The sequence below is a fragment of the Zophobas morio genome, unplaced genomic scaffold, assembly GCF_036711695.1.
Source record: "Zophobas morio isolate AGI-343-1 ecotype UQ-CSIRO unplaced genomic scaffold, CSIRO_AGI_Zmor_V1 ptg000058l, whole genome shotgun sequence".
NCBI classification, from domain to species: domain Eukaryota; kingdom Metazoa; phylum Arthropoda; class Insecta; order Coleoptera; family Tenebrionidae; genus Zophobas; species Zophobas morio.
This window is the reverse complement of record NW_026972163.1, coordinates 3,038,754-3,057,882: the sequence shown is the minus strand read 5'-3', so window position 1 is coordinate 3,057,882 and position 19,129 is coordinate 3,038,754. Positions and strand designations below refer to the sequence as shown.

At 35.1% G+C, this 19,129-nt stretch overlaps 2 protein-coding genes and 1 long non-coding RNA gene across 3 annotated transcripts; 2 read left to right on the top strand and 1 right to left on the bottom strand.

Moving 5' to 3' along the window:
- Window positions 1–7,078: 7,078 nt before the first annotated feature.
- LOC135143378 (uncharacterized) lies at window positions 7,079–10,416 on the top strand. The gene is made up of 5 exons (XM_064075231.1): window positions 7,079–7,136; window positions 9,602–9,803; window positions 9,856–9,924; window positions 9,983–10,115; window positions 10,176–10,416. The coding sequence occupies exons 1-4, from the start codon at window positions 7,107–7,109 to the stop codon at window positions 10,093–10,095; spliced, it is 414 nt and encodes a 137-aa protein (XP_063931301.1). The 5' UTR covers window positions 7,079–7,106; the 3' UTR covers window positions 10,096–10,115; window positions 10,176–10,416.
- A 4,029-nt stretch (window positions 10,417–14,445) lies between these two features.
- LOC135143160 (uncharacterized) lies at window positions 14,446–15,492 on the bottom strand. Its single transcript, XR_010282701.1, has 2 exons — window positions 15,252–15,492; window positions 14,446–15,203 (listed from the first exon to the last, which is right to left on the bottom strand). It is a non-coding gene; the product is annotated as an uncharacterized LOC135143160 (long non-coding RNA).
- Window positions 15,493–16,793: 1,301 nt separating this feature from the next.
- LOC135143412 (putative nuclease HARBI1) lies at window positions 16,794–18,594 on the top strand. Its single transcript, XM_064075278.1, has 5 exons — window positions 16,794–17,009; window positions 17,600–17,796; window positions 17,846–17,993; window positions 18,063–18,207; window positions 18,272–18,594. Exons 1-5 carry the CDS (start codon window positions 16,794–16,796, stop codon window positions 18,592–18,594), a joined length of 1,029 nt encoding a protein of 342 aa, XP_063931348.1.
- Window positions 18,595–19,129: the final 535 nt, after the last annotated feature.

The window sequence follows — 19,129 nt, the reverse complement described above, 5'->3', positions numbered from 1 at the left end:
GACCAAATACTAGTTTTAAGTTATTCTCAGCACTACCTATGTTATTTGAAATCATAATTTTCTCAAAGCGTACGTGTAACAAAGTTTAGTGTGTTAATTTTATTCTCATTTTGTCTTAGGTTTTGGAATAATAATGTTGCATAAAATTACAAGTTTCTTTAGTATCTTTAGATAAATTTTGCTTATCGTTATTAGCTTTAAATGATATAGACAACCAACATTATTTTAGCCCAATTCACAATAGCAAAAATTATTAGAACACGAACATAAGAGTTCTACGCTTTTTCATTGAATACGACTGTATTCACCGCCCTAGGGCGGTAGGTCTCATCTATCGTCCTAAAAACAGGGCTAGTAAGCGTTACTTATCGCCCGATTGCGGGGAAAATTTTATTAAACGCCTAAAAAAATATACATATTTTTTAAAATAGTATTCACAGGTATAAAAGAAAATTACAAATTTCATAAACAATAGATTTAAGCAACGTCTTCACTATCACAAAAATATAATAATACGGAATAGCATCAGAAACATTGATTTTAGTATTCTTACAAATTTTAGCCTATACATACACTGTCATTATAATAAAAAAATCTTTTAAAACCTATATAAAAAAATATAACATCAGAGTCCAAAAATTCGCGCAAGAGGTCTAAAGATGATTCCAAAGAAGTTTGCCGGTGTTAAGGACAAATCCGTCATTACGACAAAATCGGCCAATCGTCGAAACCGCGCTCCTTGACCAAAATTCTCGGACATGAAACAATTCCAAGTTTTGTGTCCGCTTCATTGGACTCCTCCAAGTGCAAACCTGAAGCCAAAGTACTTAGTTAATGCGATGTATCCAAATCTCACAAAAGAAATAGTGTGGGTTCAACAGACAGATTACTGTTAATTACTAAAGATAGGCGGAATTAAGTTTTAATCCCCACCACTAGTCCACACAGAGTCGTATGGTTAAGCTGATCGCAATGCATTGTGAAGTTTCACGTTGGTATCTTTAGGACGCTTAAGAAGTGCATGTAGTGGCGGTTAATCGACGAGTTCTCATCACTTACTTCCGCCTAACACTATTCATTACCCAAATGAGTACAATCTGAATCTAATCTAGTTTAACGCGTAAAGTTTTTTTGTATTTTTTTTATATATTAAAGTTAAAAAAAAGAAGAAAAGAAATCAAATTTTCTTAGAAAATCTACAAAGCCGTGGTCACTGACCCTTTATGAAAGAGCAAAGTGCCAATAAGCTGGAGTTAAATATTTGATCATATCTAGCTGACAACACGTTTTTAAAAATAAAGTCAAGTATTACATAAACTTAAAGGTATATTTATATATAGATATACATTTTTTCAATATACAGAATGATTATTTTATCTATGCTGTGCCTGAACCCTTTCGTGTAGACAACACATTATACACATCATAAGCAAACTAAGATGTTAAACTTGTAATAACAATAGTTTTTCATTAAAAAATACATTTTCCCCTTATGTATTAAAAAAACACTTATAAATTCGCATTTCTGGGTACAGCGAAGTGGTGTCTGGCCGGACCTAACGCAACATACGTTACGCTCCTTTAACAGTGTAGTTGACAAAGAAAATTATGAAACCAGATCCATTACGCATTCCTGGGTACGGCATATAATCAAAGAATGACAAATATTTCCATGATTACTTTAATTTAAAAACTTTTTGATCACTCTATTTCTTACCACTAAAATTGACGTTACAATAAACCGGACTGTAGTTAACAAATTTAATGTTATTTATGCCTGTTTTTAATGAATTTTGTTTATTTTATTAAAACGTGCCTTTGTTGGCCCACCTTTTTACAATTGTTGCAAGTGTAATTTCTGTATTTACACACCTGTTGACTAGTATGAGTTCCTGCGAATCGCGTGTGGTTCCACTTTTCTCTCGGGAATGGCTGGACGGTGTCCTCAGACGTTATTTCGTGTGTGAGATTTTCCCGCTTGATGTGTATCCTTTTTTGTCTGTGACAACTTGCTGCTTGTGTTGAAAGAGTCACTCTGGCCCTGTAAAACTGACTCCCTTTCTTGTGCGATCTCCCCTAGTTTTTGTAATGTAGTAGTCGTGGCCTCTTCGCATAATCTGTCACGGATGGCACTCTTTTTCATGTCACAGATGAACTTGTCGTTTAGCACGAACGTAAGCTCTTTTCCAAACTTGTAGTTTTTGGAGGGCTGTTAACAAAAACGAACAAAGTGGTAATAATAAAGAAATAATTGGTTGGTTAGAACTAGAGCTGTGTGGTCGAAATTTAAACGTTTCGAATCGACCCCTACTACGGCAGACCAGTGTCTCGCAGCCGATGTTACGTATCGCGAAGAAATTTACGCGAAAAATAATCTTCACTGAAAATCAGTTGATGATTTTAAAATCCATACCCACGAAATAATAAGAATAATAATTTTAATAATGTTCAAGTGTCGGTCTCGTTGACAATAAAACGATTGATGTGAATTATGAAAAATAATACACAATGAGAAGCGAGAAGCGAGGAAGGCAAGACTGCAGCGGCCTGCACTGCTGGCCTGATGGGACGGATAGTGGGGATAAATAAATTTTAACCGCACAGCTCTAGTTAGAACGGAGAAAAACTTTTTCTGGAAGTAATTTAAAGACACTACTAGTACATTAAAGGTACACTATTAGAATCAGTAGTGTTTGGTTATATTACTGTTAAAAAATTAAGACAAAATTTTCAATAATTCTTGAAATATGACATGATAAAGAACAAAAAACGCAGTTTTAAAATTATGAAAATTTACTCTAAAATTTTAATACATAAAAGTTCAATTTTAAACACGCATAAAAGTGCAATGACAAAAATTTCATGATAAATTGTGTTAGATTCAACTATCAATTTCTTGAGAAATCGGTATTTTTTTAATAAGCAACATGGGAATCCCTATGGCCACTTTTAAAAAAGATGCACTCTATATATAAAAAAAAAATGTGTCAATAGAGGAAAACTCACAATTTAGGAAATTCCCAAATTAAAATTTTTAATACTAAATAATATTATAAAAATTGTAATGTTCATGCAAGCAAATGGTTGGAAAATTCTGGATCAGTTACGAACTTCGGGTAAATAATTAAACGTTTTCGTGCGTGTAAGATAGATTTTTACGTAACATATGTTTCCCTTCATATTTTTTATATTTGGGGTGTAAAAGCATGCAGTTAAGAGTTTCATGCTAATTTGGTGCTCGTAAAAATATATATTTCCCCGAAACTGGGAACTGGCCTATGTCCTTTCACACGCCTACTAATGGCCTGCGATGCAGGGGTGCAGGTGGGCCGGCGACTTACACTTGAGCGAAACAAATCTCAGATTATCGCAGTCGCAGGCAAAAATAGAAACAGAAACCACATGTGTGACCCAAAAAAAAAAATAGACCTGATTGGGGTTGATTGGTCGGCTGTGTTTCTTTCGAGAGGGTGTAACTAAAAAGGCCTGGCTAAAGATTTTAGTTTTAAAACGGACGCGTACCGGTTTAGACGATTTTAACAGTTCCGTGTTACGGTTGATCAAAAAGTGTTGAGGTGAGTGTTATCACTGAGTTATCGCTTTTTGAGGGTGTGGTGATGTGAGCGAGATTTCACGAGGGTGTAATCCTAATCATAAAATCTAATTGGATAATTTGCAATAATTCGGTGAGTCCGTTCCTTATCATTACTGTTGTATTGGACCTGATTATTGATAAGTGATACCGAGTCAGTTGTCAAATAATGTTAACAGAACTTGAGAGAAATTGAGAATATAATAATTGATGAAATGAGCCTTGACATCTCGAGCTAATTTAATTAGCTGTCCGCCTTCCTGTGTTACCTAACTGGCAACTCGGGGTAGTATCTGGGGCCGGTAAGGGCGCGTACTTTTCCCCCTTGCCATTGCACAGTCCGGTACTACCTGTCTTTGTGTGAACTATCTGTTGTTGCGGATAGCCACCCGTTTGTGGCGGGGGAAGTGTCTGTTTGTGGCGAACAGAGTTGTCAGTCGGACTTCTTGCGCGTCTTCAGTTTTTCCCTTGATGTCCGTGGTCAAAGGACTGGTTATCAAAGTGGACACCTCGCGCGTCTTCAGTTTTTCCCTTGGTGTCCCTGCATTCTTTGTTACTAGACCTGGGATAGTAATTGGAACGGGGGCGTCGTGCGCCTTTTTCCGTTCGCCCCATTGCACGACTCAGTACTAGTCGCCATTCTCGGTAGCGAGGGTGAGTACTTCGCGCGCTATTCCCTTAGTACTCATTGCACACTCCGTATCAGACGATAGAGACCGTTTTGACTCCAACTTCTTGGACAGAGCCCATTGCTGAATAATTTGTGAAGTAAATCAGTCTTATGCAGATCATAATAAAATGGTACTGAACTTGTTGATTATCAATGAATTAAAAAGACACGGACTCGCTGGTAATAAATATCACTGAAGTAGCAGATTGCATCTGGCAATCTTGGGGATCGATGGCTCACACCCCCCTTTACATTTTTGCAGGTTGAGTAATTGTTGATAAAACCGATTCACCTCGACACCGGCCTAACTGACAAGGAAATAATTGTGATTATCCAGATATCATCTCTGACGACTTAAAAGTGAGTTTATGATTTAATTATGTTCAGTGCTGACATTTTAGTAAAGTTAGAAATGAAAAAAAAAGGTTACTCATTCAGAGAGGATGAAAATGCATCTGGCGATAATAATTAATTGACTGGATCAACGGAATTCTGTGAGCAGATGAGATCATCACCCAGCTCCGATAAATCATCCTCGAGCGCGACAAAGGTGCACGTGCGAAACTCATACAGTAAGACAAACACATCTCTCTCACTCTTTTATCTTGAAATTAAATTTTGCCACGGACAAATGACCGATAAAATTTATACAACAGCATATAATTGCAGTAAAAACGTACGCGTCTTTCGTAGTGAGTAAGATGACCCAAACACCAGTAATAAAGTAATTGAGTAATAAAAAAAAAACATACCATGGCGATAGCTGCATATATGCAACATTAAACCAGGAAAAAATTTAGTGGCCTCAAGTTTCCAACCAACGAAGGCCGCGGTGTGGGAGGAGTTCTCAGGGACGCCAAAACCTCCGAAAGCGTCACGGTCGAGGGGAAGGATTGTGGAAATCGGCGCCTGCCGGAGAAGCTCTCGTAGGATTCGCCCTTGGCCGAAGGTTGTGATCTGAGGAGAAAAAAAAGACCACGATGAAACGCAAACATAAGGAAGCAAGGCACAGAGCCGCTAACCACCCAGCCCGCTTGAAAAATAAAAAAATTAACAATAGAGAAAAATTTTATCACTCTCTTGAACATAACTGGAACACAAAAGAAATTTAGAAGTGTCATTTCTACCTATGCTATGCCAGAATTTTTAATATAAACACGATCGAGATACGTACCATGCAGAAATTATGCATTCTCATAATTCATAAGCGGCTACAATAGCTCCCTGTATTGTATCAAGACACGTTGGGGAGGCGAAGGCTGGTGCCGCTCGCCGGAAACGGGTTCGCCACGGAGCCGGGGACGCCCTGAGGATTGAGGTGCACCATGACCGCGAGGACTAGAACAAAAACAAAACACTTTCACAAACTTGCTTAAAATCTGAAAAAAAAACAAACAAAAAAAAAACGGGAAGATTAGGAACATGACAAGGAGGTTAAATCATTACTCACCAGTACCATTGGAATTGGGGGAGGCCCAGGGCTTGCGGCAAAAAAAATATTTTTTTTTGGAGACAGATTAAAAAAAAGAAAGGGAAGAAATAATATACGTGTATACTCACGAACCTCTTCATCGCTGGACGCATCACAGCTGTCTTGGCGTGGGGACTGTGCAAGATAGACACGGCGGGCTGCAACAACGATAGAAATAAGAAGATGTACCATCTCGGTAGAAGCTTGGGCACATAATGAAGAAAAGCCACCAATACATATCATATCTCAATCACCAGACAGAAGACGCATTGTTGGCATAAAAATACGGTATCCGTGATAACACGCAAGGAGAGAAAGGGGGCTTCGGGAAAAGGTGCTGACGATGACCAACCACAATGCTTAATTAAGAAAAGGAGACGCGATAAAAAATAATTCCGATGGAACAAGTCAGACAGGAAAAAAAAAGAAAACGAAAAGAACGGTACACCAAGGAATCTTCAAGGGAATATATACATGCCGTGTTGGTTGATTACTCACGTCTCACGTTCCCGCAAAATCAGCTTATCAGCATTACTCACTGTTTCAATTTATTTGTTTATTTAAGTTTATTTCAGGGCTATCGGTTTCCACTTCGAATCAGCCAACACAAGTATCTTTAGTTTAAATGAAACTTCCAAACGCTCACATCACAAAAAATTTAATAATCCATAAGGGCAAAAGTGCAATTAATTTATTGCAAAGTATGAATTATAAACATGAATCAGGTCAAGCAAAAAGAAAAATGAGAGCGGAAATTCAAGAAATTCTTTCGCTCAGTATTTTAAATTTGAAATTAATGAAGATGTGTTTAAAGTTGATGTATATTTTATAAGACCTTAGATATTATTCTTCAGCAAATATCTATTAGATAAACAGGTCTGCAATTAATAGCTTCTAATTTTAAAGTCATTACACCTCACTATTTACTTTATTCATCAGATCAAGAAATATTTGAAATGGGGGAAAGACTGCATCAAATTTATGATGAGAATATTTCAGGATAGATTATTTATGCAACAATTACTCTCTTTTCGCCAATGTTTTCGAGAAGAATTGAAATCCATTTCATTATGGCCCACTAAGCAAGAGACGTAAATGAAACATTACAAAAAATCTCTTAAACGTAACATTTGTAAACAATATTTGAAACTATTAAGGCACACTTCATAAACGATATTTGTAATACGTTTCATTTGGTACCCAGTCTGAATCGTATTTTAGCAAACTAAAATAACCTGTATGGACAGTGCGCGGGCGCCACCGTTACTCGCGGGATGGCGGGATTCCCACGTGCTGCAGTGAAAAAACAGTTTGAGTGCAATTACTTATACTTAGTTATTTGCTTTACTTACCTACTTGCAAACATTCGTCAAATGGCTGGGCAATCCGAAACTGGTAATTTGGTAAGTAGATTTTTTATATCGATATGTTTTAATTATTTCACAATAGCTGCTGATTGCATAACCTCAAAAAAATTTACCGGGTTTTTGCAAATTCCAAGTAATACAAGTACAATTGTACGTATAAGATTAATTTCAGTTTGACGTATTTGGGTGCGGTATTTTTACAGTACAAAATATATACAGATCGAAAATATGGATAGAAAACTTTACTTTAAAACGAAACGACACATCAGAAGAATTGTTGCAAGGGAAAAATCTAAATTTAACTCTCTAAACAAAATTGAAGCAAATCCTCATATTCCGAGAGATAGAACTGAATATACTAAATCTGGAAGTGATATCCATTGTTGTGAAAACGCAAATTCAAATAATATAGTTCACTTAAATGCAGGAAGAACAGTTCATGATTATACAAATTATAATTTAGCTGAGTCTTCATTGATCTCAGGTAGTGCAGAAACATCAATTGATTCAAATAAATCTCACAGTTTTGGAGCGAGCAGATTGAATTTTGAAGACAAGATAAAAATATGGCTTTTAAAATATCGTCACTTATTAACACAAACGTGTATGAACGATTTAATTGGAATTTGTTGTGAATTTGGCTTTCATCAGTTTCCAAAAGACGTGAGGACTGTTATTCGTACGCCAAAATCAGACATTTTTGATATATCTGGAGGAAAATATGGACATCTCGGAGTCGAAAGTAGCATAAAGAAAATTTTTGAAAATATAAGTTCCCCTGAGAATCTTTTTATTGATCGAATTATACCGTTGTCCTGTAATATTGACGGTCTTCCATTATGTAAGAGCTCTAGCAGCCAATTTTGGCCAATTTTATTGTCAGTAGATTCCAAAGATTCTGCTCTAAATAAGCCTTTCATGGCTGGATTATACCATGGTTTAAACAAACCAAACTCTTTAATGTTTTTGGATATGTTTATTTACGAGTTAGAAGATTTACAGTTACGCGGGTTATCTATCAATAATGAACAATTTTTTCCAAAAATTTCAAAAATAATATGTGATGCACCGGCCAAAAGCTTCATTCTTGGAGTAAAAGGACACACCGGGTATCACGGTTGTACTAAGTGCATGCAAGAAGGAGAAGTAATTAAAAGTAGAATGACGTTTCCTGAAACTAGTAACAATCCTAGGACAGATGAAAATTTTCAGAACAAAGTCGACGAAAATTACCATAAAGTTAACATCCACAGTCCTTTTGAGAGATTAAACATTGGATTAGTGTCTCAAGTGCCACTAGACTACATGCACTTGGTGTGCCTAGGTGTTTTTAAGCGGTTGTTAATTTTTTGGATTAAAGGCGCTAAAGATGTACGAATGAAACAAATAGACCTTGAAGCAGCGTCTGCAGATTTAGTCAACAATTTTAGACAATGTGTTCCTATGGAATTTTCTCGCCTACCTAGAGACTTACATGATGTTGACAGATTCAAAGCAACAGAATTTAGACAAATTTTGTTGTATTCCGGACCAATGATATTTAAAAACCGTATTTCTCGTTCACAATATGTACATTTTATGTCTTTGCATTGTGCAATTCGTATTCTTTGTTCCCCTGATTTGTTGAAAAATTACTCTGAGTATGCAAATGAGTTGTTACAATATTTTGTGGAAAACTATGGCATTTTATACGGAAACGAATACATTACACATAATGTGCACAATTTAGTTCATTTAGTACACGATTGTAAAAATCATGGAACGTTAGATGATTTTGGTGCCTTCAAATTTGAAAATTATTTGTATAAACTGAAAAAAACTATTAAATTTTCTCGTTATTTCTTAAAACAGGCCATTAATAGGTGTAACGAACAATGGAGTACTCGTAACTACATCTTTAATAATGAAAACGTAATTTTGCAACAGGAAACCGAGACGAATTTCACTCTGTGCATTGAGGGAACCTTTTATAAACGTCTACTTTTTCAAACATTTGAAATTATTGTAAACAATAAAGATAACTATGTATTATCTAACGATGGAATGTTTTATGCTGTTGAGTTTATATGTCAGGAAATTAGTTCGAACAGAATATTCGTTTTTGGGAGACAATTTCGAACGATTAAAGAATATTACACTGACCCATGTAATTCGCATCGGGTCTTCAATATTGTAGTTGCAGAAGATATGTCTCATTCCTTAACAAAATTGTCTATAGAGAATATTAAACAAAGTGTATAAAATATACGTTTGACAATGAAAACATATTAATTCCAATTTTACATTATGAAAATAATGAAATTACATAAGTAAAATAATAGTTAGTCCTTATTTCAATTAATATATGTACATAAGGTTTTATTTATACTTTTTATATATCAGATTTATTTATTATTTATATTGGACTAATTTTATTAGTTGCTTTAAAGTGTTCTTTACGTAATTTGTAAGTAACCACGATTTGTCGCGTCTAATACTACTAAAATTTTATGTTGTTATAGCCCGAGAAACAATGGTCGGTTGTAGATTTCCTTGCAACTAATACAGTTGCGTCGGTCCCTAATTACTGGATTAAAAAAATTGAAGATCAGTTTTATTGCTATTGGCCAGAGGGAGATAAAGACGTATCAAAAAAGGTAAAAAAGTATTATTCGCCCGATAGTACATGGCACTTCCTTGAAGTAAGAGTGCTCAAACAGTGTGGTAAGATTTCTAATCACATCGAAAGTATCTGTTAATACAGTTTTTTTTTAAGATACGTACGACGAAACCAGGAGATATGAACGACGTGTGGAAAATGAGTCTAATACAGATATAGAAAATGGTATAATTATTTTTTTTTTTTAATTTTGACGTCTTAATTGTTAAGGGTTGTTACCTAGAGAGACCGTTGGGACGGGGCCGCAGAAAGTTAAAGGTAAAAAGAGATTCCAATTTTGTGGAGGACATTCCACCACTTCCTAAAATTCAATATGTATTTAACATCACAAAATGAAGTTACTACTGCCTCTGAAGGTGAGTAAAAAGTAACTGCATAGAATAAATACAGTTAAATTGGTACCTGCAATTTTCTAGCCAACGACAACGAAAATGAAATAGAAGGCGAATATTTGGTTACACAACCCGTTGGGTTATTGGTTCAAGCTAGTGCAACAGGGAATGGTAATTTTTTTTATAAAATTTGTGATATTTTGTTCAAAGTATGTACATTTCTTTCTGCCGAAGGTGAAGGTCATTCAGTGGTTAGTGCATCAACAATAACCGCAAGTTCAACATCATCATTAAATTCCCGTAATGCCCGTATTGTTGGTACTTTTTAAATGATATGTTTTAAAAAATAATGTTTGTCTTAGAAGCTGAATGCCAGATATATGCTGCGATAATTGAAGTGAAGGAATTAGTTAAAGAAATCAAACAGTCGTTACAAAATCAAAGCTTAATAACAGCCGTTACAACTTGTGAAACAGTGCCTAAAGAACCTTTTAAAAAGTTTCGCAAACTATTAGCCTACGAAAAAGTATTAGAATGCGATGTGGGTCATCAAGAACAATTAGCAAGTATTATATGTGAATGGTTTTTAATCTACTCATATTTTATTTTTAGGAGGCTTTGTTGTTTTTGCTTGGAGGTTCATCCAAAATAGACATGATCAAAAGAGGTTTGAGACGATTGTTTACAAATAAACTTAGTGTAAAATGTTCATGGTTAGGCAGGAACCAGAAATACCCCATTTATCAGTTACTAAGCGTTGCAGCATTAAAAGGTGACATTTTATCTGAAAACGTAATATTTTCTTAACCTTATATATAATTTTAGCTGCTGTACGAAAGCGCTTTACTGATTTATCTGATTTTTTGTTTGAAGACACTATTAAATTATGGTTTCGTCAAGCGGGCCTAAGATATTCCAGGGAGTGTGCAAAGGCCCCGGAGCAGCAGTTTCAATAACTAATATTTTTGCTGTTTCACTCGTGAAGAACTTTTTTGTTTTTTTTTATCTACATTGCACCTAGAATAGAAGTTTTTATTTTGAATATTGTTTATTTTTTTATGTTAAATATATTAAATTTTCTAATTTAGAATTTTTGTTATCTTCAACGTCCCAAAGCCTACCCAAACATTACATCAAAGAAACGTTCCTCGTATGTCGATATGAGTACGTATCATCTATGTATACATATGCAACGTTTCTTACGAAACGTTTCTGAGGGTGGACATGTTGTGTGTTCTGTTGAGTTAACAAATACGTTTCTGTTGTGAAACAGTCAATGTTTCATAGTTTCAATGTTTCATTACAGAAACGGTTTTGTTACCGAATTTTGTTTAGTGGGGGTAACCAACAACTTTTCAAGTAGTAGTTTTAGTGAAATAATTACAGCTTGTTTTACATATTTAACAATTCGGGTGACTTCGGCGGAACGTTCATTTTCAAAATTAAAATAAATTAAAACTTATCTGAGAAACGCAATAGCACAAAGTAGACTATCTTTCTTAGCATTGATTTGAATTGAAAACGAAATAGCTAGATCTTTAGATACGTCTGAGCTTATAAACCGTTTTTCAAATGCTAAAAGCAAGAAAAAATCCTTTCGACATAATTTTGTTTACTTTTGTATATTTTATTAGATTTATATTTAATTTAACAAAACATCTCTGTTGCGTTTTATAATTATTAGAATACTCAGAGTGACTCAGATGTCATTTTTATTTGTGTTATATTATAAAATGTATAAAAAACACATTTATTCCCTTCGTTTATTTCTATTAGCAATCAACTATAGCTCATTTCATATAAGTATGCAGTAGATTGTAATAAAAAAATTGGTCTAAAGAGTTTAGACAGTACTTCCCTCGCTGTCCGAAACGTGACGCAGGCATGCGTATTATGTTTATTTTTTCGCCGTAGATTTCAAAGCATTCGGTTTTGTAGTTCCTGAGGAAATCAATAAAATAAATTTACGCATTCATTAATTTTTTTGAGTCACCCTCTATATGCAAATACAAAAAATATGAATGAAATGATAAATCACAAGAAGAGACTCATCATATTTTATACATTTTAGATAGGATTTATTCAGTAAAATGTTGGGGTGGCATCATCAATTTTTTAGGGGGGATGAGCAAATACATTTTGATCAAAAATTTACCATGCTTATGATAAATTTAAAATCTCTCTAAGATTTCAAGACATTCGGTTTTGTAGTTCCCTGTATATGCAAATTCAAAAAATATGAATGGAATGATAAATTACAAGTACAGACTCATCATATTTTGTACATTTTAGATACGATTTATTCGAGAAATTTTTAAGCTGACGTCATCAACTTTTTGGAGGGGACAAGTAAATGTATTTTGAATAAAAATTTATCCTGCTTATCACAACTGTAAAACATCTGCAAGATTTCAAGGCAGATGTTTTACAGTCTAGCAGATTCAAAATTAAATTGCAAAATGTTGTTTTATACTTTTGATTTTTTACCAAAAATCTGGACGTTTCGGGTAAAAACTTAATTCGGAGGCATGAACTTCATGTGTAGGACTACGTTATTTTATACAGTTTAAAACCCATTTACCATGTACAATTTTGAAGTGACGTCATCGCATTAGTGGTGGGGATTATTACAGAAATTTTGGTTAGCGTTTTACCATCTACATGATATTCCTAATATAAATACAAAATTTGACAACAATCGGCTCAGTACTTTCGGAGATTATCTGTCTAATAAAAATCCGGACAGACGGACAGACAGACAGACAGACGGAAATGGGACACCTATTTCTTCGTCCTGTAGGGGTAATGAATGGTCGAGAAAACGTAAAAGTTGAAAGTCGGGCGACGGACTCGATTACAATACTTCCTTTGCTTACGCCCGGGAAGTAAAAAGATCTCAATTGAAACTTTAGAATAAATAAGAAAGCGCAGGAAGTTTAAAATAAAGTGTTCAACATGATAGTAAATATGACTTGCCCGAGTAAAGACTTTTACATTTAATACTTGAGTTTTCTGTGTACATTGAGGAAGATATCTACTGCATTCTTATATGAAATGAGTTATAGCTACATTTTATTAAGGATGGGGCCCAGAAGCCATGTTGGAACACAAGCCCGTGAGTGCCTCATTACGACCCTGTAAGGATGGAGATAACAAAAAAAAAAATTAACACCAAACAAAGGTTCCCCAACCTGGCAAATCTAATACCATCACTCGTTCACTGTGCCAAAGCATCCTGTACTGGAAACTTCCCCAACAATTAATCAGGGAATGATTTTTACCAAAAGTCATAGATAACATAATAATACATATATAGTGGCGCAAAAGCTATAAGGTTATATAACCATAATAAAAGTAGTTGACCTCATTTGTGTGGTTCGCACTAAGCTTACCGGTTGGCAATAAATCGTCTTCTAAACATTTCTTGCTCACATTTAACAGGGCTGGCTTTCAAAATGACTGGTTATTTCGGAACTCTTTGTGGCTGCAGGTAGTAGTAGTAGGTAGTTAGATATTTAGTGAAAGCCTCCCCTAAACGAACCGATAGCAGCCGGTCGAGCTGCAGTGGACACGTTATTTACGACCTTAAAACATTTTCTATTGTAAACAACTTAACTTCGACATAATGGGATAATTTTTTGATGGCCACATAACCTTGCTTTTGGAGTACTTTATTATCGTATATACAGGGTCATTATAAAATATTGTAGTCGAAGAAGGCCATGATTTTGGTGACATTTTGTGCCGCCTTTTTCAGTTTTGTGGAAAGGATTACACTAATATTGGAATTTTTATTTTTTACGCCACATTAGTTGACATTAACGGCTGCACTGTTTCAACGCTTCATCAAATGCTGTCAGATGTCAATAATTTTTTCGTTTGTACTGGTACGTTTTCCCTCACTTTGTGCGTTAATTGACTTGTCTTGTTTTCATTTGTGCTGTCTTCCCCTTTGTTAGAACTTTAATAAGTTAGTGTCTCAAAAAACAGTTTTTATCAAAACTACAGATCATTGTGGAATAATCTCAGGTAATGAACACAGAGGAATAACTATGGTCAGTGTTACAAATGATTTTTTTAGTTCTTTGGCGCAATCATCATGCCTATTACCGTAATGGGGTGTTAAATGAGGATGGGGATGGAGTGTACTCTGTGGAGGCGTCTAAAAACGAGTATCTAGTGAAATGTTCTGTTGTCATTGATGAAGAATCTTTGAAGACGCTATACGGCGAATTATGGCCAGATTTAACGACACTGGTAGCATTTCTAAGTGAAAACCGACGGGGAGACCTCAAGTTAGTGAAGACGTTGTTGAAGATTTAAGGATGAGAATGGAACAAAGTCCGAATAAAGCTTTGTCAAAAATCTTTACTGTCCGGAGTACCATACAGCCCATGTCAGAAAATCGTAAAAGAGAAGTTACATATGCATCCATACAAGATTTTGTTGGTTCAGGAGCTGCAACCAGCTGATTTTCCTTGCCGCGTTGGGTATTGTAGTTGGTTTCAAGCTGATATGGACGATAACGGGATTCTCGATTTGTCGTTCTTTTCTGATGAAGCCTGGTTTCATCTGTTAGGCTATTATGTCAACTGACAGAACTTCAGAATTTGGTGTATAGAAAATACTCACGCTTTTGAAGAAACACCATCACACGCAATGAAGGTTGGTGTGTGGTTAGCTGTTTCCAGACGACGATTCATAGGCCTGATACTTTTCCAAGTAAATGAATGTGATCAATAAACAAAATTAGATGTAGAAAGTGTATGTAGGTACTGCAATAAAGTTTTTTATTTTCAGTAACTTTCATTTTTCTTTCGGTGTTAGTTGCATTCTCTTAATTTAAAACTTACTTCAACTTACTGTTTAGTAATAATTGTAATTTTACTATTAGGAAAGTTAAAAATCTTTATTAAACATTCTGTTGTTTCAAGAGATCTCATAATCATCTACAGAACTCTTAACACTATGCTCCTGAAATTTTATTGGTTTTTTCATCTTTTTTGTTATAGAAATTTTGAAAAATCTTGATATTAGGATGGCCATGTGGGCGTGTTTTGGGTAGAACCTCTTTGACATTCCTGTTATGCAGATCTGGCATGTTTCAGATATCTAGAAACTGCAAAGCTGAAGGTAATGTTTGGACATAGCAGTTTTCACCTATTGTAGGGATGAAGATCAAGGCTTTCAGTTGTGTTTTTTCAAGAGAAAAGCACCGGTCACAAACCATGTCTGCACCAATATTTTGACGATTCCTTACAATTTACAAACAGAACTTTCGCGGGATCACAACTTTGGCAAAATTATTTACTGCAAAAACTCATTAGGTACTCATAGTGTTCGTTAACTGTGATAAGACTTGCTCTGCCATTGTCCATTACGTGATTTTTCACAATTTTTACCTTCAGGGTACCTATAAAAATGTAATTTTTTAAATAATTACCGTGTTCATTGGTTTCGACAAACTTAACCTCACTTTTTGGATTTCATTATTTGAAAAATTATTGCTTCTTTGCAAAACAGACCAGATGATTTATTCTGTTCAACTCCAATCGACTTTCCAAGGTGTAATTCATGACAAAGCCCTTAAACGTTTTTCTGACAATTTACAATTTTTGAAACTGAAATGTATTGCAGTGGCGTTCACAAATGCTCGATAACACTGCAACCCTTAATGCTCTGGCCTGGCGTCTTTTCGTGTCTATTTAAAATGAAATTAAACCGCGAACCGGGCATTTCAATTTTTGACACATCTGACAGATTTGTTTGGACGTTCGTGACATTTCAAAACAGTTCAAATCATTTTGGTGATTAGCGGCACGAGAAAAATTTCATTTGTTTTTCATAGGTGAGTTGACTACAATATTTTATAATGACCCTGTAGAATGTAAACTGATGGAAACTACAGGGCATTACACGAATGAGTACGAGCCTGCAAAAATTAAAAATACAACCCAAAATACAAATTCAAAACTTACTTGGATGCCTTTTTTAAATTTCAAATAGTACTAAACATAATTAGTTATCCGGGCGTTAGAAATTTGTCACTGTTTGTCAGCATTTGAAATGTATTCAGATAACGATAAAACGGATCTATCATTTATGGGGAATGTAAAAAGAACGCTCCTTTGGCAGCTAGAATGTATGTGGAACCCTTATCTGCAGAGAAAAGTATCTACCAACAAAATCTTTAAAAAGCTGGAAATGTCGTTACGGAAAAGTTGACCACCAATTAGAAAACCAAGGCGGCGAACAGCTACCGGCCCCGAAAATGAGTTTGCTGTCTTATAAGAATGGTGTTAGTGTAGCCTCTGTCAAAAGGATTTTTAAAGTCAACAAATTTCATCCCTTCCTGACCTGACCTGACCTAGTGCAAGAATTAAAGCTCGCAGATTGCGGACAACGATCAGGGAGCTTACTCTTGACCGAGTGAGTTTTCTCATTTGTGACTTTTTTCACTGAAATGACGTGATTTTAGTGAAATTTTTTAAAAGTCTACTCTTGACACAATGATTCAAGTCAGCGGTGAGAAAACTCACATGGAAACACGTGACTTTAAACAGTTGATATTTTTTCGATGAGATTTGTCATTTTGGCAGAAATTTGTACGTTTTTGTGTGTTTTTTACATTCTTAAGTATTTTAACGTGTGCTGTTATTATTTTGGTTCGTTTTTTTTTGGTGGTTAAATATTTAAAAAAAAATGGATGATTTTATAATGCAAAATATTTTAAACGAAAATATTGAGGATTTGGAACCCCCTTCGCGACGTACTGGCAATCCCTTAACTGAATTGCCCGAAAAACAATTTATCAAGTTATTTAGGGTTAATAAGAGACTGTTTAATTATATTGTTAGTTTAGTGGAGCCATATATGCGACCAAAACGAATATCGACAGATCTAGCTGTTAATACACGGGTAAGTATCTCTGTTACAAAACTGTCTTCATTTAAGTATGTTAGGTACTCTATAAAAAGTAAACGTTTAAGAAAAATGTAGTTTTTTCACTAGCAGCCAGGACGCATGCAAATGTCGACTCATTTAGTGGTAGCAAATTCAACTTTTGCGACCACCGGTTCAAAAAGAAAATTTGAGGTTATGTACGCAATGTTTGATGTGATTATTTCTTAAAAAAAGAACAAATGTGTGCTACAAACATTACTTGAGTATACGCATGGTAGTTGGTAGACGGTAGAAGATAAAATGATTAACTCAGCGACAAGTATAAACGATTTTCTTTGTGTTGAAGATTTAGATTAAGTTTGATTAGAAATCAAAACAAAATCATGTTGCGTCAAAAAATTGAACGTTTATTTTTTCAATTTATTGTCTTATGGTTTCTACTAGTGAAAAAAATAGTATATTAACCACGGTTGCAAAGCCACTTCTAGACCTCGCGCTTCAGAGCCCTCGACGCTGCGCGTCTCGGGTTCTAATTTGCGCTCGGTCTTGAATGCTTGGCTCTGCAACCTTGGCTAATAATATACTATTCTAGATCAAATTTTTAGGTTCTTGCAGCCTTGCGTTTTTATGCTGGTGGTAGCTATCAGGCAGATGTTGGATATAATGCTTACATCGGGGTCTCCCAACAAAGTGTAAGCCGAAGTGTCCGAGAAGTTACAGAAGCACTGAATAGACCAGAAATTTTAAATACAGTCATTAAATTTCCCAGAAATTTCCAAGAGCTTCACACTAAAAGAATTCAGTAAGTAGTACATTTTATTTCCAATTATAGCTAGGAAATTTTCTAATAGATTTTATAACGATTTCGGATTTGCTGGAGTAATAGGATGCATAGACTGTACCCATATAGCCATTGTACCTCCCCCCAAAAACAATCCACTTTTACCAGAAAGAGCTTTTGTTAACAGAAAAGGTTTTCACTCAATAAATTGCCAATTGGTAAGTGGTAAGCAAAACTAATTCCGAGTTGCTCCGTAACTAAAGAAACGCGTTCCTTTATTTCTTTAGATATGTGATTCCAGATTAAAAATTATGAATGTTGTGGCTTCATATCCTGGGAGTATTCATGATTCCTTCATTTGGAATAATAGTCCTGTTCAGGATATATTACGTGGCATTCACCAAACAGGAAATTTGGATTTTTTCTTATTAGGTATTTTCGTCGTACATACATGTGTACATAGTTATGTATATTAAATTGTGTACATGTTTATCAGGAGATTCCGGCTATCCGCTTAGGTCATGGCTGCTAACACCAGTACAACCAGAACCACAAGAAAACACATCTGAGTATCGTTTTAACATACAACATCAGAGAGTCAGAAGTTTGGTAGAACGATGCAATGGGTTATTGAAGGGAAGATTCAGATGTTGTTTAAAAGATCGAGTGTTGCATTATAGGCCAGAAGTAGCCGGAAAAATCATAAACGCTTGTGTGGTTTTGCACAATTTGTGCATTGAAAATAACATTCCTCCACCTGAAGATTTGGAAGAAATTAATATTCGTGATGGTACTGAAGTCACCCGCATCTCTTTATAATTTGCCGCCGACTTTTGTTTCGTTCGGATGCACATATCTTGCCATGTCTAAAATTAGTTAAAAATCTTATTTTAATCATTTACATTCTTCCCTGTTTAAATTCATCTTACCTTCCTCCATGCTTTCCACTCTTTTTCCGGACCTACGGTGGCGTTTAATTCGTCGGCAACAGTTTTCCACAACTCTTCTGCCTTTTTTTTTGTAAAAGTTGCGGAAAATTTCCCAGACGCCAAATCTGGATTACCTTTGACAAAATTCAGCAAGATGTCTTTTTGTACTTCGGTTATTTTCATTATCGTCGATTATTAAAAGTTTTTGCACCCAAACTTCAAAAACACTTGTCATTTATCAATTGTTATTCTCTCGATAGTTCGATACCGTCGTCTTCGTTGATTAACTGTTAAAGTCTCTCCAATTGGTTACAATCGTCCGACTTGTCAAAAGGGAAAATATCAAAAGATGTCACCCCCTTTGGTAGTTACAGGAACCTGTAATTAATCCGTTTTGTCACGCAGCAAAACAATTTGTGCTTGAA